This window comes from Diorhabda sublineata, chromosome 1 (assembly GCF_026230105.1).
Source record: "Diorhabda sublineata isolate icDioSubl1.1 chromosome 1, icDioSubl1.1, whole genome shotgun sequence".
Taxonomy (NCBI): domain Eukaryota; kingdom Metazoa; phylum Arthropoda; class Insecta; order Coleoptera; family Chrysomelidae; genus Diorhabda; species Diorhabda sublineata.
Genome location: NC_079474.1, coordinates 5,624,295 through 5,649,926, shown reverse-complemented (window position 1 = coordinate 5,649,926; position 25,632 = coordinate 5,624,295). Strand labels below are relative to the sequence as shown.

The 25,632-nt window shown below is 31.9% G+C and overlaps 4 protein-coding genes across 4 annotated transcripts; 2 read left to right on the top strand and 2 right to left on the bottom strand.

Annotated features, from left to right (window-relative positions):
- Positions 1 to 5: 5 nt before the first annotated feature.
- LOC130449578 (phosphatidylinositol 4-kinase type 2-alpha) lies at positions 6 to 19,467 on the top strand. Its single transcript, XM_056787510.1, has 8 exons — positions 6 to 436; positions 605 to 723; positions 10,148 to 10,348; positions 10,404 to 10,535; positions 12,161 to 12,368; positions 12,452 to 12,687; positions 13,048 to 13,220; positions 15,830 to 19,467. The coding sequence occupies exons 1-8, from the start codon at positions 226 to 228 to the stop codon at positions 15,909 to 15,911; spliced, it is 1,362 nt and encodes a 453-aa protein (XP_056643488.1). The 5' UTR covers positions 6 to 225; the 3' UTR covers positions 15,912 to 19,467.
- LOC130449605 (uncharacterized) lies at positions 14,785 to 19,692 on the bottom strand. Its single transcript, XM_056787543.1, has 2 exons — positions 15,160 to 19,692; positions 14,785 to 15,094 (listed from the first exon to the last, which is right to left on the bottom strand). The coding sequence occupies exon 1, from the start codon at positions 19,690 to 19,692 to the stop codon at positions 19,471 to 19,473; it is 222 nt and encodes a 73-aa protein (XP_056643521.1). The 3' UTR covers positions 14,785 to 15,094; positions 15,160 to 19,470.
- A 397-nt stretch (positions 19,693 to 20,089) lies between these two features.
- Positions 20,090 to 21,981, top strand: LOC130449594 (stromal cell-derived factor 2). The gene is made up of 3 exons (XM_056787531.1): positions 20,090 to 20,271; positions 20,327 to 20,689; positions 21,695 to 21,981. Exons 1-3 carry the CDS (start codon positions 20,202 to 20,204, stop codon positions 21,910 to 21,912), a joined length of 651 nt encoding a protein of 216 aa, XP_056643509.1. The 5' UTR covers positions 20,090 to 20,201; the 3' UTR covers positions 21,913 to 21,981.
- A 136-nt stretch (positions 21,982 to 22,117) lies between these two features.
- On the bottom strand, positions 22,118 to 24,973 carry LOC130449587 (dual specificity protein phosphatase MPK-4-like). The gene is made up of 3 exons (XM_056787518.1): positions 24,775 to 24,973; positions 24,130 to 24,657; positions 22,118 to 22,541 (listed from the first exon to the last, which is right to left on the bottom strand). Exons 2-3 carry the CDS (start codon positions 24,649 to 24,651, stop codon positions 22,155 to 22,157), a joined length of 909 nt encoding a protein of 302 aa, XP_056643496.1. The 5' UTR covers positions 24,652 to 24,657; positions 24,775 to 24,973; the 3' UTR covers positions 22,118 to 22,154.
- Positions 24,974 to 25,632: the final 659 nt, after the last annotated feature.

Below are 25,632 nucleotides of genomic sequence, written 5' to 3'. Positions count from 1 at the left end.
TTAGTGTCATTGTCATTTAGTGTATAATTGAATGATGTCACAGTTTTTATTCTCCATTTAATTTTTTCTTAGTTTACAAAAAAATAATTCGTTTTACAATTAAGTGACTCTAATTTCTAGTCAATTAAATGAACTACATTAGAAATCAAATTAAATATCATATATATAGTGTACTGTATCATATCGCACTTAAATGTTGAAGTATATTTTTTTATTTTCTGGGTGATGAGTGCCAGTGAGACTGTTTCTTTCCTGATTAATACAAGTAGTTCAGAAGGAGAAACGCACGGGGCCTTGTCAATAGTTTGTAGTGATAGTGAAGACGTACCATTAGTTCCTGAGGTAATATTCGAACCTACATTGGATTCCCCAGGAGTAAATAGAGAATCACAGCCTTTGTTGGGAGGGCTTGATGTCTCTTACAATCAATTCCCAGGTACGCACTATCTCGTATTTTTATTTTTAGACATATTGTTTCTGAAGTGATTGAACTTGATTTTACTTGACATTAAATTTCACATTTGTTTATCAATGGCTTAATTTATTATAATATACAAGCTTTCAGTTATATTGTTTTGATGAATTTTATTATCATAATTCTCAGACGATCCCTCATTTACTGATTTGGTGTGGCAGGCTGAAATTGCTATTGATCATGGAATATTTCCTGAAAGAATATCTCAAGGTTCTAGTGGGTCTTACTTTGTTAAAAACCAATCTGGGGTAAGTACACTTTATTAATTAATTAAAAAAAATAACTTAATTTATATCGGCTCTGTCAATTATAAACAAATATTATATGGTGGTAAATACAAATTTTGGATTCAAATTCCTGAAATTATTCTTCTTAACATCCTTTTTATTTTATATTTCAATTTGTCATTTCAACTAATTTGTTTTTTAATTCTGTTATGCTAATTGCATTTTAACTATTTTAATATGAAGAAAATACTCGTCACCAACAATCCAACAATTATAGTACAGCAGGGTAAACATATTTTTGGGGATCTAATCACAAGTTTTGTGTTGCAACAGATATTTCAGGAAAAACTATGTTTTAAAAGGACAAAAGGCTCTGATACATCATTGATAACAACTAAAAAAGGATATAAGAAACAAAAAATTGAGTTGTTATTGTGAATTAACAGAAGTTCAAATATACTTGTGTGCCATTCTGCAAGGTAATCCAGATCTATTAGAATTAAACTTGAATTTATGGACATTTATACTGTATATCATCCAATGTGTGGTTTTTGAGGTTTATTAATTTCTATAGAAAGCTCTGTGTAGATTATATGCCTTGATTTTCATGTTTTTTATTCCCTGCAAATATATCTATGTGCCACTGTTATGTTTTTGAAGATATAAATGTGTAAATCTATTTTTGGATTGAGTATGGTGATTAATTTGTAAATAATTGATTAAAATTCAAAGAAGGTCAAAAAATTTACCGAAATGTCAAATGTAATAAACATTCTTTATCAAATAAATTAAGCATTGAAGATCTATGTAAAACAAACAATTTCTCAGAAAATTAAAAGTTATTCAGATAATTTTGAAAAGTTAAAACTTTATTCTGATAATTTTTTTGGATGTTTCAGAAGCAATAACACATGTTTTAAAGGGGAAACAAAATTGAAAATATAAAATTAACTGGCTCTAATTGTAGATAGGGAGTATCTTGAAATTTTAAAAAAGTTGTTTTAAGTGAAATAGTTCAAAGATGTTGTGAAAATAGTTTTTCAGATGATCACTTTAAAATATGACATATTTCACACAGTTACTGCTTATTGAAAATTTTAAATTGCAAACAATTTCAACCTGAAACTAACATTATATGGACTTTAAACAGGCATATGATTGTATATTACGAAAACACCTGTACCAAGCTCTAGTAAAACACTTAAGAAATTCATACTGTTGGTGAAAATGACACTAAACTAAAATAGGGTGATCCGTTATTAACAGTTTTGTTTAATTTCCTACTAAAGGTGATTCTCAAGGATAGTGATTATGATCCCTGGCATCGACAAAAGATTGGCCAGAGGCAATAAAACAGTTGATGCTCTAGGAAACCTATTAAGGTCCAAAGATACCTCAAAGGTGGCGAACTAAGAATTTACAGGACAGTTACCCAACCTACAGTATTATATGGTAGTGAATGCTGGGTCATGAATAAGAAAGAGGAAAACAGGTTAAATGAATGGGAGAGAGATTTTTGGAGGGATACGAGTGGAACAAGATTAATAGAGAAGAAGAATGAATGCAGATTAAAAGGTTATATGGCCAGGCAGAGATTGACTATATAGTAAGTGCAAAAATACTGCGTTGGTTGGGACTATAGCAGGAATGGAAGATAACAGGTGGGTGAGGAGAGCCTTACAAGTGGAGTAAGTGAGTGCAAAAAGAAGAAGAGGGCGTCAACGTAGAAAATAGCTAGATGCATGTAAGGAAGAAGTTAGGGATAGCAAACTGGCATAATGCAGCCATGAACAACAAGAGTAGGAGAAAAGCAGTAGAGACTTCAAGCCATGGGCCTATAAGGCCTGCTGTGCAGTTAAACAATTTCAACATAGTAACGCACGACAGCATATCGGTGTGAAATGTAAAATTTGAGAAATCTGATTGGCAAAAGGATGTGTTTTTATTTTGCTCACTGGTCGATGATTTAATTAACTTTAATGTCCGAAAAATATTATGTTGAAAATGGAAGATTGCAGAATTGAACTTAAGGAAGCGAGTTATACAATAAACTAATACACTTCTACAAATCTCCTAAAAACATCTGCATTTGAAATATTTTTAATAATAAGCTTGTACGCTTTTATCCATATACTTCAAAAATGAAGCTTTTATTTTGGAGTGGATTAAAAGGCGCAAATTGTATTGAATCTCAAGGGGAAGCAAATATAAATAATTTTAACTTTGTTTTTGGTGAGGTTCATACACTTTACTGAATGTTTTTGAACAAGAGATAATTGTATTCTCAGAGGAGCTGTTGAAATGCCCGAAACTTTTAAAGCATCTAAATTCAACAAAAAGTTAACAGCAATATGAAAACAAATTTTATTGTCCCACGAATGAAATCTAAGTTATCTCAAACATAGTTAATGACGGATCTGGTGATTTAGAAATTATGTTTTTTCTGAATAGTTTTGCACTTTTTTTATGGTTTGATACAACTGGATCTTTGTCTATCTTCAGTTTTTCATTTTTTGCTTTCTAGGAAGGATATAAGTAGTGGACAATTTAATAAACTTCTGCAGTAATTTAAGTTTAGAATATTTTGGTAGTTAAGAAATTTGTTCCATCAATTCCAAAATATGTTAAGATTAGATAAACGTTCATTGTTTGATCCATACAAAAAGTCTAAATTGTGCTAAAATAATAATAAAAAATTCAATTACATTTATCAACATTGAAAAATAGAACGGAAACACAAAATTTGACTGATATGAAATAAAGTATGAATTTATTGCATTTGCTTGAGAATTATAAAATAACTGATCTAATTTCATTTGTATTTTCCAAATCATTTCATTATTTTGGCACTTTGCAATGGGTTTTTTCAAAATATTGCTTAATCGATCGTCATGACTCACTGTGTAAGTAAAATAATCAATAATAATAAGATATCTACTCATTCTGTGTCCTTGTCCCCTCAAGGTCTGATATCAAAGGTTAGTTGATATTAACATTTCAAAAATTGATTACGAATATTTTTGCCTCATACAAGTAAAAAGTGATATTGCTACAAAAACAATTATTTTGAATCTATTGGCATGACGAGAACGATTTCCAATTAAATCATATCACTTAATGGAGGTCGTCGTTTTGAACAATAAGTTCATTATGTTTAAGAAATTTTATTTTGTTGTCAATATTATTTAAGTTTTTTTTACCAAAAAATTGTAAATATAATTACACTAAGTACTACTGTCTACAAAATACAAAGCAAGTATCACGAGAAAAACCACGAAAATAAAAAATAGCGAACTGAAACTATGAAGTAAATATAACAATTACGAGACGTACTGACATAACCTCCAAATTCGAAATTTTTCTCCATAGGCCATTTCAACAATATTTCAGTTGTGTTGTAAAATGTGATAATAATAATATCAGTAATAAATTGAGTTTCTATTGTCTGCCTACAAAACTTTAATCAAGTTTATCAAATATGAGTTTTTTATTTAAAAAGCAAGCACATGAAACACACTCGAGTGGATCCAGTGGTGCCTATCGTATGGAGGTGACTGGATATTAATATTGAACTTCTGTAGATTGTAGTATTGGGAAAAGACGTGCATTGGTAACTAATTCCACAGGCATACACTTCTCTAAAGAAAGTAGTCCCGATAAATTGACATTCTTCTATACTCTAAGTTGTCCAGGTTTATTGTCAACTCTGTATCGCCTATAAGTCGGATTGTTCTCTTCTGTATTGAGTCGAGGATTACAAGCTGTTGTGGAGTATATAGTTTTTTGGTCTTGAAGAGGGCTACAAGTTTTTGTAAAACTGCATTAGCTAATTCGACCACGTGACTATGCCAGGACATATTGATCCCAACCTTCACACCCCAACAAGTGATTTTGCAGTGGTGGTGATTTTATGTCCAGATAATACCAACCTTGAGCTGCCTTTGTAAAAACAGCCACACATAACTAAATCAGATTGCCTCCATCCCTCTCCAGAATGTTTCCAAGGTCGGTATTAATGGAGTTGGGCTTTAGCCGAGTTTATTGGGGCGACTGATTTCAACGACGACACCAGGAGGTAACTCGTTTTCATTAGATAAAAAGAGATTCAGTTGGAATACTGTTCATTTTCCACAAGTTTTCAATATATTTGCTTTTCAGATTACATTTAACGATTACCTACAAACTGCATAGTCGAATAAATCAACATTTTCGGGAAAAAATTTCACAGCCATTTCGCAATAAAACTGGAAATAATAAGATCTAAATAACTCTACAGAAACTTAAAACAAAAGCATTTGTTTATCCCACGGCTGCCATTTTTAAATGACAACAGCTGATTTTAACAATTACTGCGTTCGACTATGTAAGAGGTCTGGCTATTAAATAACGAGACTGGTTACGAAAAAGTGTTTTATTATAAAAATTATTCTACATTCGAATGCTCCCCTTCAACATACTCCCCTCCCCCCGCCACGTACCTTTCCATACGTTTTTTTCCATTGATCGAAGCAGTGCTGGGAGTCTTCTTTGGTGAATGCCTTTAGGAGCTCTGCCGTTTTTTCGGGTCCCTTTCAAAGCAGATTTTATCTTCGGAAACAAAAAAAGTCTCACGGTGCCAAATCTGGTGAATACGGCGGGTGTTCGAGCACTGGAGTGCGCTTACTGGCCAAATACTGTTTCACAGATAGCGCGTTATGGGCAGGTGCGTTGTCCTGGTACAAAATCCACAAGTTGTTCTTCCACAACTCGGGCCGTTTTTTACGAACTCGTCCTCGTAGTGTTGCCAAAACGGATAAATAGTAAGTTTGGTTAACAGTCTGACCCTCTGGAACTCATTCAGTCATCTCGATACCGTTAATGTCGAAAAAAATTATCAACATTGCCTTAAATTTTGATTTACTCTCTCGGCACTCACTAAACCTCTTACACCACTTAAAAACACGCACACAAGGTAGAGAATTGACCCTATAGGCCTTTTGCGACAATTTATAGCACTCATGAGGAGTTTTTTTCAATTTAACGAGAAATTTGTGATTGATACATTGCTCCTATTTTTTTGGCACGAGAAAAAAACCTGTTCCTTCCAAACCGATACTGAACAAAAACTATAATAGTCACGGAAACGTATTTTGGGACGTGCATAGACAAGATATCTAGACACCCAACGCTACTAATCGTTTTTTACACCATCCGCCTAGGGCGCCCTCTAAGCGCGCAGTCTCGTTATTTAATAGCCAGACTTCGTACAACTAATGATTCTGACTGTTCGGTTTCGTAGCCGTCAGGAGCGTGGAGAGTTAAGTTCATAGAGTTATGTATTAGTGATCGATTGTTGTACAGTTCTAACTGCAAAGACCTCAAAGATAGAGATTTAAGATTGGCCGCAGCGAAAAGAATTAGCGAATCGATGGGTATCAATGGATTTGGACATAAAGTGGTTATAGCTAAATTTAAGAAGCTCATACTGTCAGGAATTGAAGAAGATAGCCGATAGTGAAAGGTCGTCTGGTTTGAAAATATGAACGCCAGTAGCTAAGTAGCGCAGATTAACTTGCAGTTTTATTTTAGGGCTCACGTTGGTGTCTGATTTTAAAATATGTCTTGATACACGTTCCAGGAGATAATCTAACTGTTCTTCAGACATTCGTAATAGGTTTTTAAAATCTTCATGGTGATTAATCCTTAGCTCATGGTCATCGAACTGTTCAGCCTGCGAATTTCTTTTCGGTATCCACTTCCTCGCCCAATAACGCCTTTTCTTCCGTTTTCTTCTCTGTCCACGTAACTGTCTCAATCTTTCACTTAAAATAGCACTAAAGGTTGAACTCAAAATTGCACAACTTTCAACTACGAGCTCGTTCATCGCGGTTGGCTACCCAAGGAAAACTAAATCGTGTGTGTGTGAACGGTCCACAACACTTAGCTAGTCCCCACTCCAGTCGTGAGCCACGACAGTGAGTACGGAAGAGTGGCACGAATTCGTATTGTTGCTCAATAGAAACCCGCCTTTAATTTCGTTCTCACTGCTCAGTTCCAAGAATAGTTCACCAATAGGATTGCTCAATAAACTGAATGTGTCTGCCATGTGCGTGCGAAAAATCGCCATACGTGACGTCACCTGCAGACCTCGACCGGTCTTAACTCTTTGTTGAGCTAGACTATTTGATGAGTTTAAAGGCCAATTTTAACAAAAATACAGTTATTTTTTTAAGTTTTATTCATTATTATGAATTAATATTAATTTAAAATCCAATTTCCAATTATTCAGTTAATTTTAAGTTCCATTTATAATAGGTATACAATGAAGAAAAGAAATTAAAGAAAATGAATTATTTTTAAAATGATCTGTATTTTATAATTAGTAAAACAGAAGCCATTAACAAACTTTAAACTAAAAATTAAAAAGTAAAAACAAATGAAATGATTTAAACTGATTTATGAAAAATATTTCTAATAATAATCTAAATTATTAAATTTAAGAAAAATAATAAAATATCAGATATATATAAAATAAAGAGATAGGTAGAAATCTGTCAATGAGTAATTTTGAACATTTTTTTTCCAGTTTTTCTGCCGTCATCTTCATCCCCTTTTACAGACTTTCTCTTCAAATTCGTGCTTTCAAATTTAGTCTCACAAGATTATTTTGCCTTAAACAATAATATTGTCTTTGTTCACTATTCTCTACATATATAATACACACAAATAATAGTTTTTAAAACGTAGAACTAAGTAAAAAACGAATTTCCAACTCTTCAATCACTTGTACGACCTTTTCGAATTAACAAAAACACAAGCAATACCGCACAGCGTAAATGGTAAACAAGCCGTCGAGGTCTGCAGGTGACGTAAGCATCACTTGACCTTGGCTCAAGAATTGGCGTATGTACGTCTTATGGGATTGATCAATCCTATTGGTGAACTATTCTTGGTTCAGTTCGTGTTCGGTTATATACATTTTTGAACGCTCTGAGGAAGATCTCTTTGCTCCGAATCTTAAACGAGCGCTCTCAGATTTGTTTTCCCTTTTGAAGTTTTGTTTGGAATTTCATTGCTTATCAATTAGCAATTTTATTCGAGTGATATTGCATATATAAAATAAATAGTTTTATTCGTAATGCATAAGAACTGACTGAGTATAGTACTTAGCACCTCCATAGGTCTTGAATTGATTACCAGCTTCAGTACGAATCTGTTCTTCCTTGCTATACGACAAATAAGCATTTAAAAAGTTAATTTGTGTGGTTGTTGCTTTTCTGATCGGCTGGCTTAAATTACCACAATCAATCTGTACAATCTATGATCACGTGCTCGCTTTGTTCCACGAACAATGTTACTGAAAGCAACTAATATATTTAGCACTGCTGGGTTAGTTTACTTTCCTTGAAGTAACAGAATAAAATATTAAGTTAACTTGAAGTTTCAAAAAAACATAGAGGGCTTCGTGCCTAAACTACAATTTTCAGTTGAATAACGTTTAATACAAATTATATAAATTTTTTTTTAAATACAATATAAAATAACAGAATACAGCATTTATAAAATAAGTAAATTTTAGTATTGATTTCTAGTCTTTACTAAGGTTTCTGTCACACTTAAGCCGTGTATATCAAATTTCAAAACCGTAAATGAATATGAATCATTCTCAGTGAAATTACTATTACATTTATCAAAGAATGCGCATAATAATTAACTAGTTATAACTAAAAACGACCAATAAATTTTGTTGCATATGATTATGGATTATGTAGTTAAGTTGCTATTTCACTTAATAGTTTAATTCAAAAAACATGGTAACTTTCCATGAAAAGAAATACTTTTATGAAATTAGTTTTTAAAATTCGCCCTAAAGCAACTCTCTTGCTCAAAATCTAAATAAACTTAATAATCTTAGAAATGAATGTAATAGGAGCTCTAAACATAAATATTACATCACTCGAAAAGTCGTGTGATTTACTCACAGAAGGCGCTGCCATTGTCAAATCCATAAGACGTTTATGAAGTACGAACTTTCAAAAGACTATGTGTGAAATTTTATGACATTTCAATTAGGCACAAAAAAGTGACGGCCATTTAAGTGAAGCTACTTTTATTATATTTTCAAAATAACTTCGTGTGTTAATTTATAATTGCTTTTTGATGAAAAAAATACTGTACAAGCTCAGCAATTGCTTCAAAAGTATTATCCGGACTTTGCTCCATCGAAAATAACCATTTGTTTTTGGTTTGCTGAATTTAAACGTGGTCGTACAGACACTGATTATGGTGAACGTTCTGGTTGTCCAATTGAGGTGGTTACTATAGAAAACATAAAAAGTCCACAAATTGGTTATATCTAATCGTAAATTGAAATTGCGTGAGATAGCTGAGGTCGTGAAGATATCAGAACATAGTGTGTTTACGATTATAAAGAACATTTGACCACGAGAAAGCTTCTTCGAAAGTGGATCTGGATTATCATGTGAGTGGAGTGCAGCCGGTGAACCACGTCCGAAGCGTCCAAAGGCACAACAGTCAGTTGGAAAGATTATGGCTTCAGTATTTGGGAATCCACATGGAATAATGTTCATCGACTATCTCCAACAGGGAGAGACAATCAATAGCGAATACTACATAGAGTTGATGGATCGCTTTAATGCAAAAATCAAGGAAAAAAGGCCTCATATGTCGAAGAAAAAACCACTGTTTCACCAAGACTATGCACCGATTCATAAGTCAATGGCAACTATGGTTAAATTGGACGAATTACACTTCGAATTGCTTCCTCATCCACTGTATAGTCCAGATCTCGTCCCCAGTGACTACTGGTTATTCGCTGATCTCAAATGAGGCTTGCCGGTAAAAAATTTAGCTCACATAAGGAACCAATTGCTGAAACTGAAGCCTATTTTCAGTTCAACGCATCGAGAAGCGTTGGATTAATTGTATTGCTCATGAAGGAGATTACATTGATAAATAAAATCGATTTTGGGCAAAAAATGTGTTTTTCTTGATCACATGGCTTATTGAGTGATGTGTTACATGGGGTAAAAACTAATTGATAGTAATAATATTTGAAAACTTTCCAGTATTAGGCAAGTTATGTTAAAAAATAGAAAATATACTCAGAAATACCTTTTATAAAGTAGAAAATAGTTACCATACCCGCTTTAAGTGTGTGTACTCATATAAAAATTGTTTACTAAGCAATTAATGTCTTAAATCGAGGGCCGTTTTTTTCAACCTCCGATCGCTCCGTGTAGTATTATCCTGCTATACCAGCCGTATCACAAGACTCTTGTACACAAAAAATTATAAAACTCGTACAAGGCGTTTCCGAGATAATTTAGGCGTTTCATATATAAAAGTCACTCTGTATATATAAATATGGATTCTAAATGTTTTTTTTGATGAAAATAGTGTTCTTTAATTTTCTTAACATTTCATTATGATTATTTTGTTACAGAAAATAATAGGGGTATTTAAACCGAAAGACGAAGAACCCTACGGCAGATTGAATCCAAAATGGACGAAATGGATGCACAAACTATGTTGTCCGTGCTGTTTTGGAAGATCCTGTCTAGTACCAAATCAGGGGTATTTGTCAGAAGCTGCGGCTTCACTGGTAGATATAAAATTGAGTCTGAATATCGTACCGAAAACTAGAGTAAGTAATAAAATAAAATTTCACTCAATTTTTAATAAATCATGTTCAATTTTAGGTAGTGAAATTAGTTTCTGAAACTTTCAATTATTTAAGGATAGATAGGCAAAAAGCTAGAGTAAAACGTGCGATTATGGAACAGTTCCCAAATGTCGGATTAAGATTTAATAGGATAGGCTTACCTCCAAAAGTGAGTTTCTACTTTTTGTATGTGTTCATACTCAAGTATTATTAGTTAACTAGATCCTTTGATAGATGACAGGTACAGGATCCGCGCCATAGTAATATGAACAAAATCCACCAGAAGATAATGATGGAAATATCGTCTTACTATGCAAGATGTAACAAGCATTATTATTTTTAAACACGTTTCTTCAGTTTCTACAACGAAAGTGCATGTGAAGCCATAATATTGTAGCTTGTTTCTCAACCGTAGATACTATATCATCATTGTGATAATTTCTTCAACTTTTCTTCACTAATCTAATTTTTGTACTTACAGGGTATACTCTAATGAGCAGAGTCAACATCATATGTCTAAAGGATTCCAGTTATTCATTATTTTAATGTTTTTGCTAAATTTTGACAGATGCAACCCTAGTAAACAAAATCCAGGCAAAAGTTACCAGAATTTTTATCTGAATTTTTTGAAAATCCATAGAAAAGCTATATGGGAAGTTCAGAAATTGGTGATGTTTACGGATATCTCGAAAATTGTGTAAATGGTTTTTTTTAAAGTGAACCTCGTTTGTTCTAACGCCAGGAGCAGTTGATGATGAATTATCCTTTTTTCCATTCTTTCTGATCCTTTACTACTTTATTTATCTGTTGTATTATCTTCCCTAGTCTTTCCCCTTCCTGTGCTACTTGTTGTAGCCAGGTTTTCCTAGGTCTACCTTTACTTCTTATCTTATATATTTTTGCTTCTGTCATTTTTCTTATCAGACTTCTTCTTTTTATGTATTCTTACCTATTCAAATTATTATGTTTCCTATTGGTTCCCGCTTGAGCTTTTCTACAATTATATCATTTTTTATCTATATGCATACTTTTTCCACCATTTTCTTAAATATATTTGCTAGGTTCTAGATTTATGTATTCTATTATTGTCTCCAGTTCATCGTTCTTTGTAGAAGAGGACTAAGACTATTTTTCCCATTTCCAACCTAAACTCCATCTATTTTTATGTTTTCATAAATTTCTTTTCTAATCTGTTCTTTTTCTAGGTATTCCCATACCATCCATAGTTCAAATCGATAAATGTAACATGAAATTCTTCTCTCTGTTCTATTTTTCTTTTCTTTAATCTCCTTAATATGTGGAGAGGATTCCTTCTGATCGATACTCGTTTAGAGCCATGTATTGAGTTCCTGGAGGCAGATCGCGCCTTCGCTGATTGGAGCACGTTGAGGCGGACCTGATCCTGCTAGGGGTTCGACATTGGAGGCATCATGCTCACGACAGAAAGGATTAGCAGTTGATGGTTTAGAAGGTCCTGGTTCTCCAAGGACCGTAGCGCCGATTAAACAAAAAGAAGCATATGTAAATGATATCTAATAACCGATAACTTGAGACAAATATCCTAGATTTTAAAAATGCAATGAAAAAAGTTGTGATCTATTTGGCAAGTCATAAACAAAAAATATATTAAATGAAACTGGATCCTCGGAAAACCCTTTATACAGAAAGACATTATTTCCAATATGAATATCAACTCATCGTAGTATACCCTTTACAAGAGTAGTCAGTTTGCTCCAACATAAGAATGAGACTAAAATTTTAGTGTAAATTCATTTTTTTTCTATTATTTCAAAGGTGGGCTCATTCCAAGTATTCGTAGATGGTTATAAGGATGCAGATTATTGGTTGAGGAGATTCGAAGTGGAACCGTTACCCCCAGCAGTAGCTCAAAAATTTCAGTTACAGTTCGAACGGTTGGTAATATTAGATTACATAATCAGAAATACCGATCGAGGCAACGACAATTGGTTAATTAAATACGACCAACCGAAAATTGCGAACGGTAAGTAAAATATTCGTCTAGATACATTACGGTATTATTAAAACTCAACAGATTTCATTTTATACTTTTTAATTATTTTTTAGGTAATACTGTAAATGCTCAAGTTGAACAAACTGATACTTCAGACTGGAATGTAGTGCAGCTACCAGAAATCAGTATAGCGGCTATCGATAATGGTTTGGCATTTCCTTACAAACATCCTGATAGCTGGCGGGCGTATCCTTATCATTGGTCGTGGTTACCGCAGGCTAAAGTACCGTTTAGTGAGGCTACTAAAGACCTTGTGTTACCGTTGTTGTCACATATGAACTTTGTGCAGGTAAATAAATTGTGTTGTTATTCATTTTCAGTACGATTCAAATTTTAAAACATTTCGAATCTTTCCCAGATTGGCTTATTGACCAAGTGTTTGAAAATAAGCTTTTTCTGAATAGTTTTTTAAGTATTTAAGTCATAACCTATTCATATTTTTTTCTGGCTATTTCTAGTAAAGTATAAAAGAAATGTTTGTGCTGTCAGCATAAATTTAAACCTTGTGCGTTCTATTTAGTCTTCATTTGTGGGGATTTACATTTACCTTTGAGAATAGTTTTCCCTTCGATTGAAAAATTATATTTAAAAAATGTACCACTTCTTAAATTGACTGTATGATTTATACGTAAATAAAATTTTGTTTTAGGAACTCTGTGATGATTTATATACGCTATATAAGCAAGATAAAGGCTTTGATAAGAATTTATATGAACGTCAAATGTCAGTTATGAGGGGCCAAATATTAAATTTAACACAGGCTTTAAAAGATAGCAAATCTCCTGTACAATTGGTCCAAATGCCGGCTGTTGTTGTTGAAAAGTAAGTATGGTACAGTAACTTGATTTCAATAACATTTGCATAGAATCGTTTTGATATTGAGTGAATTAAATTGTTTCCTTATTCCAAATTACTTTTGAGGTATCATATGATTATCGCACTGAGGCAGTATTGCCAAGTCTGATCATTTTTAAATAGATCTAATGATATCACACTAGAAAACTTCATTTGAGTTAGAATTTTTTGTATTTTTCAATTTTTTGTTGAATTCTAAACTCAATTGTTCATCTATTTTGAATGTATAGTGCAATATACTCCTTCAGTTCATATTACATTTGAATTTCCATTCTTCTGGGCAATTGACAGTATTTATAAACACTTACAACTGTTTGTTGGGCTTATTGAGATTCTAATCATTTTATATCCAGCTTGAACCATAATTTCCTTATACATTCAAATAATTAAATTTTTTTGTAGGATTAACACACTTTTTATCAAACAGTTTACCTCTTTGGCCAAAAATGACCCTATTAGTCCCCTATCTTTATAACCATAAGTCTTTTAAATGATTAACTATTGTCAGCATGTCAATAACCTGTATTATTAGTCACTATGGGCATATAACAAATCTTTTCACTCTAGTTAGGTTAATTGTTGCACTTAAATAATGTTTAAAGAAAATCCAGAATAAATAAATTTTTATTTAGATTCTCAATTACTCTATAGGTATTAAGTATTATATTTATTTGAGTACTACATTGTCGTGGGTCATAAACACAACAGATGAGAGCACACCTGTAATCTGTTTTGCTGTTAGGTTGGAGACTTAAACATCTAGTGTACTCTAAGAGACCATTTATTATTAGTGACAGCAACTTGTTATAGTTACTACTTGGTTAACATCATATAAAATAATATCTTGGAATACCTCAGTGGTAACAATTTCAGCAAGGAAAATCGTGAAATGTCTGGGAATTTTATGGAAAGTTCAGTAGACATAATTGCTGGGTCCCCTTGGTTAACAAAACTTGTAGTAATGATACCTTCTTCATGGAGGTCTATGAGATCTTTGAAAAATTTCCCACAATTTTATATCACTGTCATTCATACAGTGATGACTGTACTACAAGGAGCATCGGCGCTGCGACCATCGTTATTTATCGTAGCGAATGAAGATATGGGGGGCCAGGATAGCAGTAGTTGGAATGAAGGAACAGCACAATGGTACAAAGTGCAGAACCGCTTCCTGCAATTATGCAATTTATTTTTAGGAACAAAAATGACCATTAAAAAGCAGCCCTTCTATATTACATTAAAACATCTATGTATCAATATAAATTTTAGGAAAATTATTAGGGAAAGTTGATTAATATTTTTTCTGCAAAACGAGCATTCGAAAATTTCATGTAATATGCCTTAAATCATTGGACCTATCAAAGGTTATGGATTCGCCCTACTTATCTTTTCACACGTAGTTTTTGAGATGCCAATATAATAATTAAATTATAAATGAAGAAAAAATCTAATATTCTTGTATAAAAATGAGGGATTATATTATTGGTATTTGTTTAGGACAATTACATAAAATGTGATAAAACAGTATATATTTTTGTTCAGTTTTATTTTCTTTTAACAATTATTCCAACAATGAGTTAGATCTTTTGTCTTAATTTTCTTCATTGTATTTCGATGATATTTCCTAAGTTTGTTAAAGAAAAAGAAAATTTGTTAGATAGTTAGTAGGTAAAATGGCAATTTACCAAGACTAAAATAATATTGATATAAATTTCAACCTTTTGAAAAAGCTTTCTCTCTAGAGGTCGAAAGGATCTATGGCCATTATAGTATTTTGTACATTTAGATCCTTTGGTAAATTTCAGTATCCACAGCTGGTGCATCTGTGGCAGTACTAGTATCTAAAAATATAATTAATAATAAACAGACATTATTTTACTTTAGGCAAATTATTAAAATAACTAACCGTACAATCTATTATTTTCTTCACATCAATATCTTCACTGCTTAAGCATTTCTTTTCCAAAGACCTCCTTTCTTGTATTTTTTTGTAAATGTATGGGAAAATCAAAAACAGAAGGAAATGCTCCTGCTTTTAAAATTCTAATTAACTTCAAAGTCTTCTTTGGTGAAGTGTTTTTCACAAAACACTGTATAGTCATTTGGTTTAAAATTGTCTTTTCTTATAGTCACTAGCCATTTATTCCTAAGATTGGGGTCTTTTGGTATTCTAAAATATAGGTACATAATCATTTTTGATTGCAATGATTATAAAATACTAATTTTTATTGGGAGGAAAAGGATTAATACTGATCTTGATATTTTTACAAAATATTCCTCACAAATCACTAAAAACCACGTTATAATTATCAATCAAAATAAAATAAGTAGCAGATAATAAGACATTAACACTTAAAAATCCTCCAGGTACTTAAAAATGAATTATCCCAAACAACCATGGGCAAACTCGTTGGCATCGATTTAAAACCGTTTGGGCTCGTCCATAACCTTTAATAAGTCCATGTTTTAATCCAATATTTTATACAATTCACTTAATTGTTTTATTATTAAAATAAGAATGTATAAAATGATATAGCAGAATTTGTTGTCAATATATAAAATGTAATTTGTTTCAGATCTCAAAGCCAACATACTTCTAGGTTTTTAAATTTTACACAACGCTTCCAAGATAAAAGTCCTTTTTTTTCTTGGTGTTGAAATATTTTGTTTAATAAAAAAAAGTGATTGATTATAAGTGATAACTATTTTAAACTGTCTCTACTAATTTGGAAATGGTAAGCTCTTATTTTAAAGAACACCATGTAAAAAAAATGTATCTATCTTTAGAGCATTTTTGTTTTAAATGTTATAATTGAAATTTATTACTGAAAAATATACATTCCCATATTTTAACTTTATTATTATTTAACTTTTAAGTAAACTAGCAACTAATGGAAGAAAAATTCAACAAAAACTGTTTTACCAAATTACTATATATGCCAATCGATTATGTGGAAGTAGATTTCCAGTTATATTTATTAATTGATTCCACCTGAAACACATTAATTTCGATTAATTTTTCACTTGTATGTTATTTTGTCTTTTAACCCATTCAGTCTTGAAAATTTTTATCGGTTGGGAATATGTGACCTTAGGTGCATAGAATCAGATATGTACAATGTATTGTACATTATAACTAATGAAAGAGTACTAGTGCTTAGTGGACTGTATTTTTGTATTTGTTGCTATAATATTATGATTGAGTGATTTGAGGTAATTATACGAGTGAAACTTAACAAATGAAGTCACCGAACTTTATTTACTTTTTTAAATTTTTATCTTTCCAACAACCAATTAAAAAATACTAATTTATTATGAAGATCTAGTCCCTTAAAGTATACTTGGCTATCAAAATATATAGACCACATGTGGGTATATAGAGGGTGTTATTTGAAAATATTTGAAAGGGCTCCTAGACTCTTAGACCCTCATAGTGTGGCAATAATTTTTTTCATCTATTATATTTTTCGACTTTGCCAGCCCCGAACTACCCTCTCCATTAGATCTCCTTGTACCTCCCATACCATCTCTTTTTGGAACCTTCTTTTTTTCGTGCTCTTGCCATATTTCTAATGGTCACTTTCTTTTTCGTTCTTGTTTCCTGTATTCTTTTCAAGTGTCCCAGCCAATTTTACTAATTTCCCACTCAATTTCTTGGTTTATCCTTCTCTATATATCTTCTTCCTTTTTCCCTCCTAATTTTCTTGTCAGTAATTTCTTCTCCCATATATCTAATTTGTTTTCCTCCGTTTTATTAAGTCTCCACGTTTCGCTTGCATAAAGTACTGTTAGTTTTTTGGAGATTAGTATTTTGTTTATTGTTCCTGACTATTTGCTTCCTTGAGTTAACCTTGTTTCTATGTTTTCTTCCTCATCATCATTGTCCAAAATACACATAACTGTTGACTTGCTCGAATCCCAATAATTATTGCATGTGTAATTCGAGTTTTGGTCATTTTCATAAAATTGCCATTTCTATGAAAGCCCTGCACGTCTTTTCACTTATTGATAAGATTACCTCATCATCTACATAGTCTAGCAACTGTTTCTGTTTTTAGTCTTCCCCTGGTTTCATTCCGCTTCTTTGTACTATCCAAACAGTGTAGTAGATAGAGGAGCTCCCTGTTTTAGCCCTATATTTGTGTTAAAGTTGATATTTTCTGTTTTATTTTAATTTTTGTTTTGATATATGCAAATGCCATTTTCGTGAGCTTCATCAGTTTTATTGGTACTTTCATTATTTTGTAAAGATTTTCTCTTGTAACTGTGTCTTATGCCTTTCGGAAATCAATAAAAATTGCAAATATCGGTGAGTGTACTATTTCTAATATATTTCCTACCTTTAGAATGTTTATATATTCATCGTCAGAGACCGAAATTATGGTCAAAGTACTTAAATATTTGAATGCTAGAAATTATTTTAGAAATAATACACTTTGGTGTTTATTTTTGCCACAATCCCACTACCAAAGCGCTTATAAAATAGTTGGCAAAGACTTCACATACATGATACAAAATGAAATTAAAATTATATAAAATAAAATTTTCAACTGTACTGTACAAAATCAAAAGTTGGTGTAATTTAAGTTTTGAATACTCTCCAGTTGTGCTTATAGTTTAAGATTCAGTTCTCAATTTAGAAATTAATAAAAAAGGTAAGTATGACAAATTCGATAATACAATATGGAGACGATGAATTCTGTTAGGTTTCCAATATTTACAACTCAATAAATATTTCATGTCTTTAAGATCGTTAATATAATTTTAACCCCTCAACTACTATCGTTGTTAAGACTTTAACTAACGCTATGCTGAGGTATTTTTAAGCTTCCCTAGGAAGAAATTTCTTGAGAAATGTCTTTTTTAATTTTTCTAAGGGTTCCTACTTTATGCGGGTCTGTGACAAGCTCTATTGATGTAAACTAGTTGTCACCAGTTACATTTCGATTGGTATTTAGAATGGGACTAATAATCATAAAACAGATGTTGTGGGTACACTTATTTTATGTGGATTAGGATCATAAATGAATTCATGTTTAGCGTCACATAAAGACATCATTTTAATGCCATACTTTTCTGTTTTTGATTTTAAGTACACCATCTTCCTATCCTTCCCTAGTTGCAGTGTCATGAAAGCTAACAAAAAACGAGCTTTAGACATATTGGTCTCCCAGTTCCATATTTTGCGCAGAGTGCCATTAATTCAAGAAAAACTTTTATTCTGTAAAAGAAAGATGATCAACTTAAGTGGCCGTATTTCCATACAAAATGCTCATTTCTGTTATTTTGGAAGAAGAAATGTTCCAAAATAGTTTGCAACATTTCTTTTGTAATCAAAAGAGACCATGCCTCAAGCAGTTTGCGGTCTGTTAAGAAGTACTGGGCTAATAATCACAGGTAGATGAACCCTGACATATTATGTGACCTACCACTTCCACAAATGGGCTGACTTTTAGACCACTTGAATTTATTTGTACCGTACCAATACTACTGAGTTCCAGGCTAGATTCTAGCTACTGTTATCTTGATGTTTTATTTTTCCTTTCTCTTTCTTTATTCGTCTCAGCTTCTTTATTTGTTTTTATATCATTTGTGAAATCCACTTTGTCAATAGTTATAAGACGACTGCCAACATGAATTGTATCATTTGTACCTGGCATTGAAGCACTAGAAATGTTTTTCACTGTAAAATAAAAAATAAAATCTGTGAAAAAATTTTCTTATTGACTCCCAATTGCCTATTACAATGTTAACACAAGTCACAAGTACCAAGTCGACTGAGAATAGCTATAGTGGTGTAGCCAAATTACTTGGTTTTTCCAACATTGCCAGAAATGTGTACAGTGGGGTCTATTTTGATCCCACAATTGCAGTTGAGGGTTATTCTGAATTTAAATTCACTGGCACTATAATGTAATTACTGTTTGACACCATGGTAATAGTTGAGAGTTATTTGAAATTTAAATTTACTAGCACTATAATGTAAAATATCACTGAATACTTCATTATTCAATAAAACTTTGAAGAAGCCTCCAACAGAAAATGTAATGGTGTTCTTTAAATTGAAGTGAACCATATCATTTACCTTATATTATATACTCTCGTTTAATATAATTTAAAATGTATATTTGAACACAAATCTCTTTATTAAAAATGTATTTATTTTAAGAATTTAAACAAGAATAAAGTTACTACATGACTAGATATTTTGCTATCACTATTGTTTGATTTTATCTACCCTTGGATCATCGTGTCTGTATACAGTGTACTGTTCCTTATATCTTCTGTTATCTCCATCTTTTTGGTAGTACAAGTAAACCGAATAAATCGTTAATCCAACTCCAGCGATTCCAAAAACAGAACTCCCCATAATTTCTGGAATTTCATTCCAACCTCTTTTGATTAGGGCTACTAATCCCTTACTAGAAGCAGCACTCATTTTGAAAGCTTTTTCCAAACTATCAAATATATTTTATGAAAACTAGTAGACGTTAACCTTACTTCAGTGAGATTACGTAAGTAGTAACTTTTACTTCCTTATATTGGTAGCATCTTTATCAAAAGAAGTGGCCATTTCGTTGTAATTTATCGAGAAACCCTCTCAGCATTTTAAATCTTATAAATTCAAAGACTGAACGACCCCTTTTCGTAATATTATCATGTAAGCTATAGAATAATTTTGAACGAGAAATGTAAAAAGCAAATTTGAACTTCAGGTTGATAAAAAACAGTAACTTAAAAAAATACACCTCTAGATATGTGTATATTTCTGTGGTAGAGGTGAAGTGGCCTACTACATTATTAGTATTCATCTAATAAGTGTTAGCAAATGACAAGACGACACGATATGATGACACTGACAGATTGAGGGGGACGATAAATTTGCCAATGTAATGTTAACACAATAGTAGTTTAAAATATAACGTGTAAATCTATAATCAGTACAAAATGTTACCAATAAAATATGATTTCTTTATTTTCATTATTTACTTAATTCATAATGTTCATTATATACATGGTAAGAAAGGAAACAATTTTTGTCCGATTTTTCAATCTATAAAATCTGGTTTTAGCTTCTACCCAAAAATTCGTAACTTGCGGTTCGGTGCTAAAACTTTTAAACACAGATTATAGAGTACGGCTTCATTCACACGATGTGAAATATGGTTCTGGTAGTGGACAACAATCAGTTACAGCAACTGAAGTACAAGAGGATATAAACAGCCACTGGTTAGTAAAACCTGCTAGTGGAAAATCTTTAGAAAGGGGGCATCCAATTAAGTGTGGATCTACGATAAGGTTAGAACACGTAGAAACCAAAAAAAATTTACATTCACATCACTTTACGAGTCCCTTGAGTGGTAACCAAGAAATCAGTTGTTATGGAGATGATGGAGAAGGAGACACCGGTGATAATTGGATAGTTATTTGTTCAGGTTGGTTTTTGCATATTTTTTAAGTTGAAAGTAATAAATAACAAGAGTTTTTGTCAATAAATCGTCTTCATTTTAAGTCTCTTTTGTAATAAAATTGGTGTTTCAAAACGTCAACTTTTACCCGTTTTTTGAAATTATTTTCTATCAACAGACCTAAAATCCAGAACATTTATCAAGAAAATCATTGAGAAAGATTTAGAAGTAGGAAAATTTGAAATAACATGAGCTTTGATTAAGACTAAAAGTAGATTTATAGTAGAAAGTTCATTATTTATCGCTAGACCCACAGTTAAGATTACTTATTCAACAGGACTTTTTACATATTAAAAAAATGAATCAAATGAAAGAAAAAATAAATGTTTACATTAAAAAATGCATGTCAAATCTTGCACAATAACAACTAAATTGTGAAACCTTTTATAAGTAAAGTTGTGCAAAAAGTGCCAGGGCATCAATAATTATACCAATAATAAACAAATTGTTGTATGTAAGATAGTAACAATAAATTATAAAATTCTTAGGGTTCAAGTATTTGTTTTAATTTCTGTTATAAATAATAAATGATAAGTATAATGAAGTGAAGAAAATTGTAATACTGACAATTTTTAAAGTAAATAATTCAGTATAAAACATAACTTCTATATACTTTCAAATATAATAATTGGTTAGAACCAATTATATATCTTAAGACACTGAAGATAAGCCACTCTGCCAGTGTGATTAAGTGTTGGTATAGTGGTAGTAATGAGCAGTGAGTTTATTATGAGTATCACCAACAGTTTCAGAAATTCCAACTCCAAATTGTGGCGTCAATGCATTTTTTAGGATCTTTGTAGTTGTGAATTATTAGGTCTTTTCAGAAACTATAATCATAATGTCCATAACGTCTTCTAAGGATATCGAAGTAATCTGATAAAACTCGCATTTATGTTGAATAATTTTTTAAAGTTACTTTCAATTAATATATTTCTTTTGAAGTTAGTTATATTTTGTTTAAATTTACAGGTGAGAATTGGCGAAGAGACGACAGTGTAATGTTTAAACATGTCGATACGGAGGCTTATTTGTCTGTATCAGGAAAAGTCTTTGGAAGGCCGATAAATGGTCAGATGGAAGTAGTTGGAGTAAGGTCGTCTTCGGGGCCAGTCCATTGGCAAACTGTAGAAGGGGTGTTTTTACACGCCCCTGATGTGACTGCTAAACATATGCACACAGAACTTTGAAACTAAAGTTGATATAGATTAATTTGTAAATTTTTTAATTTATTTATAGTTTCGTTAAAGTCTGAGGCTGAATTAGTGTTTTTTTTTTAAATATCCATTTGATAACTTTACAATATAAAAGTTTTAAAACCTGCTGGTATATAATTTGAAATAATTTATTTTTCGATTTCAGCCAATCCTCTTTTTTTTGAAATAAAAACAACGATTTTTACTACGATATATTTAAAATAAATATACATAATTCAAAAAGTCGTTTCCATATTTTTAATAGCGTTAGTAAAGTCCACTTTAGAAGGAGTGAGGTAGAAAGCAGGAGCTACTTGGACACCACAAGGACATTGACATCCCATCACCCAACTAAATGATCCTAATTTACTATTACATTTTGGACACATCAGTTTACCATCTACATGTTGTATAACATCCATCCAAGCTAATGGTTCAATAAAATATGTTTCTTTACATGTTACCCCATTTGTCTGATGTAAGATTAAGTTAGATTCTTTAGCTAATATTCTTCTACATTTTTTACACCTATACACATTAGGCTCTGGTTTAGACTGTTCGAGATTGGGATCCGGTTGAATCAGGCAGTGAAATTCTTGCGGTAGGATTTTCACTTTTCGCACCTACAAAATTTTTAAACAGTAAAAAATATTGTTTTAATAAATAAAAGAGTTTATTTGGTGCGATGCAATAACTTCAGAAACTACTGGTTTGAATGGAAACATTGTTGGGTAGAATGTTCCAAAGGCATCGCCAGCTGATGGACCAAAGGGAGGAAAATTTAATTGTAGGTAAAATCAAATGCGAAAAACCACACGACCTCTTGTCTGTACAATAAATGAAACTTAAATCAGTTACTACATTTATTAGCAAAATATAATAAAAATAATTTAAGAGTTTGAATTCTTTGACTTAGGCTTACGATTTTGATTGCCTTACATTTGACTCGTTTTTTATAATCTCTAAAGAAGGGGCCTACCCCTTAGCGATGCCCTTGGTCTGTTTATTGAGCAAAGCTATAGACTATAGTAATGGAGCGCTAAATGGTTGAGGTTATGTAACAGATATGAAAGACTGAATTTTTTAATGGAAAAAGTTCGTTAAAAAAAACCATCGAGGGTTAACAGAAAAGTTTTTAACCTAACAAATACAGATATTTCAGCTTTAGTGGCAATTTTGACACACCACCTAGGAAATCTGGGGCATCTTGTGTCTGAACCATTTTTCATTCCAAATTATTCAATCTATGTATTCAGATGCATCAAAATTAAGAGGAGGTACTCCAAAGCAAGCATTTCTTTAAGTAACTGGATCATCGACTTCTCTATACTGTTTTTCGAGGTACCTAGTATATTTGAAGAATTTTCTTGTTGAACCACATTTGACTAATGGCAAGAACTTCAAGATTTCAAAAAGGAATTTCACACGAGATATATAAACATGAAATTTTATTCGCAGTCTTTAACCAGTGAAAATGAGCAATTTTTCCTGTTTTTTTTTTGCCAAGTATTTGAACAATACTCAGGTTGATACTGCTTGCAAATTTCAAATAGATATTTGAGTCTTCCTGGTACTTCTGGTCAGCATTTGAGTCTTCCTAATCAATTTCTAGCAAATTCCATTTTATTATAATTTGCAATTGATTTGTGGCAATTTTTAAACTGTTTGCCTATTGGAGCAGAAAATCCTCTAGGGCTCATAGTCTCTCCATCAAAATATTGAAATAAGTGCCTTAAAGGAAGTTCATTTCCATGTTATAGACAAATTATCAATTATAAGGGTTTTCTAAGACTAGCTTCTAATATTCTGATGATTACAGATTTACCTTTCATAGTATAACTGAACTATTCTGGAAAAACAAACGAGCTGAGCGCAATATTGGGCACCAAGGTGAAACAATTAGGCATCTAAAAACAAAGCACTACAAATCTTTGGGTAATGTTTTGCAATATATGAATTTATTGATGAGATAGCTACAAATAGCTTGGAAACAAATGATAATAAACTTGATTTACTTGTGGTATTTAAGGGCTTTTTGGCACCACTTAAGTTTATTTTAAAATTGAAACTTTATTTTCAATTTGCATCCTAATGATCATTCTGATTTAAAAAAAAAATCAGTAAGTTGTAGATTATATTGAGTAATATATGAAAATAGTAGGATCATCTTACTAATATTCATGGAATTAAATGATATAACAAGTCACTTACCTTATGAGCGGCCATTGTTAATCTATGTATTTTATAATTCATATTATTCTTATCTATCTTATATCCCATATCCTTATATAGTTTCAACTGCGTAACAAAACCCAAATTAGGGCAAACTAATTTTCTTTTATCTTTAACTTTTTTGAATGCTTCATAATAAGTGAGCTGATATTTTTTCATTATATGAGCTATTACAAGTGTTGCGCTCCTTGACACTCCAAAATAACAATGTACTAATACTGCTCCTTTTTCTATGCCTTCTTTTATAAACAGATCTGCTTCATCGAAATGTGATAATATATCTTCATGGGGTTGATCTGATAACTGTATAAATTTTATTACTAGATGCTTTTGCTCTAGAACCCTACGAGGTAAGGGGCATATATCTATTGTTAAAATATGCGTGATCTCGTACTTCTTCAATACTTCCAAGTTTTTTGCGGCTGCTAAACCACCTAAATATAAATTTTCTCCTATTATACTAATGCTGACAGGTCCAAGATGAAAATCGTTATCATCCATACTGATCTGAAACAAGAAAAAATTTATTATTCCTAACTAAATACATTTATTAATAAAATAACATCCAACTGTAACCAACAGCCACGATAAAATTAAATACATTAAATCAACAATAAAACTTACATTGAGAATACTTTGTGAGATATATTTATAATCTAAAATTATACGAACAGCTGATTTTTATTTATGTGTGTATCTGACGTCACCTGTTATTAAAACTACATTTTTTAATTCATAGCCAAACATTTTTGCGTCTTTAATTTATTTGAATTTGGAGCTTTCTCCTTTTCTATACAGTTCAATAAATTGACTGGTGACGTATGACTAATAAAACCATAGAAATATAAGCAGACGGTGTAGCATTAGAGCGGAAAGTTTAACCTATGGCCCTTTCTCTATACATCATTATAACAGAGTGCTAGCACCACTACTTCTTTAGATTTAGGTGGACAGAGGTTTTATACATTTTCTCTATGCGAGAGACTTACTCAAGTGGTAAACCGTTGTTCTTTCTTTCTCTTATAGTCGTCTTCTCTATCTTTAGTATTAACTCCATGGTTTTCTCTACTCTTATATTCTCAGGAAGACTAAGGAAGACAAAATGATAACGCTATCTCTATCCTCCGAGGTTCCAGCTTGGTTCTGCGCATTCTCAAGCATACGCAACCTGAACGAGGTTTCTGGAACAAGAGAGAAAATAGTATAATGTCGACACCTTACTAATGGGACATTCCTTTCCGTTTAAGCTATTCATATAGTAGTATTATATGAATGGTTTTAAATTTTAATCGGTTAAGAAGGGTATTGGGAACCAGAGATTCTAGCGCCACCTTCGACAGATTATTTAACAAGTAGGCACTATTTAATTCAGTGTGTCAATATGACATATATACCGTGTGCACTGTAAATATTTATACTCTATACGTTAGATTTACAAAGCTCTGTGTTTCGTCTCTGCCATTCTGTTTCCCGATTTACCAC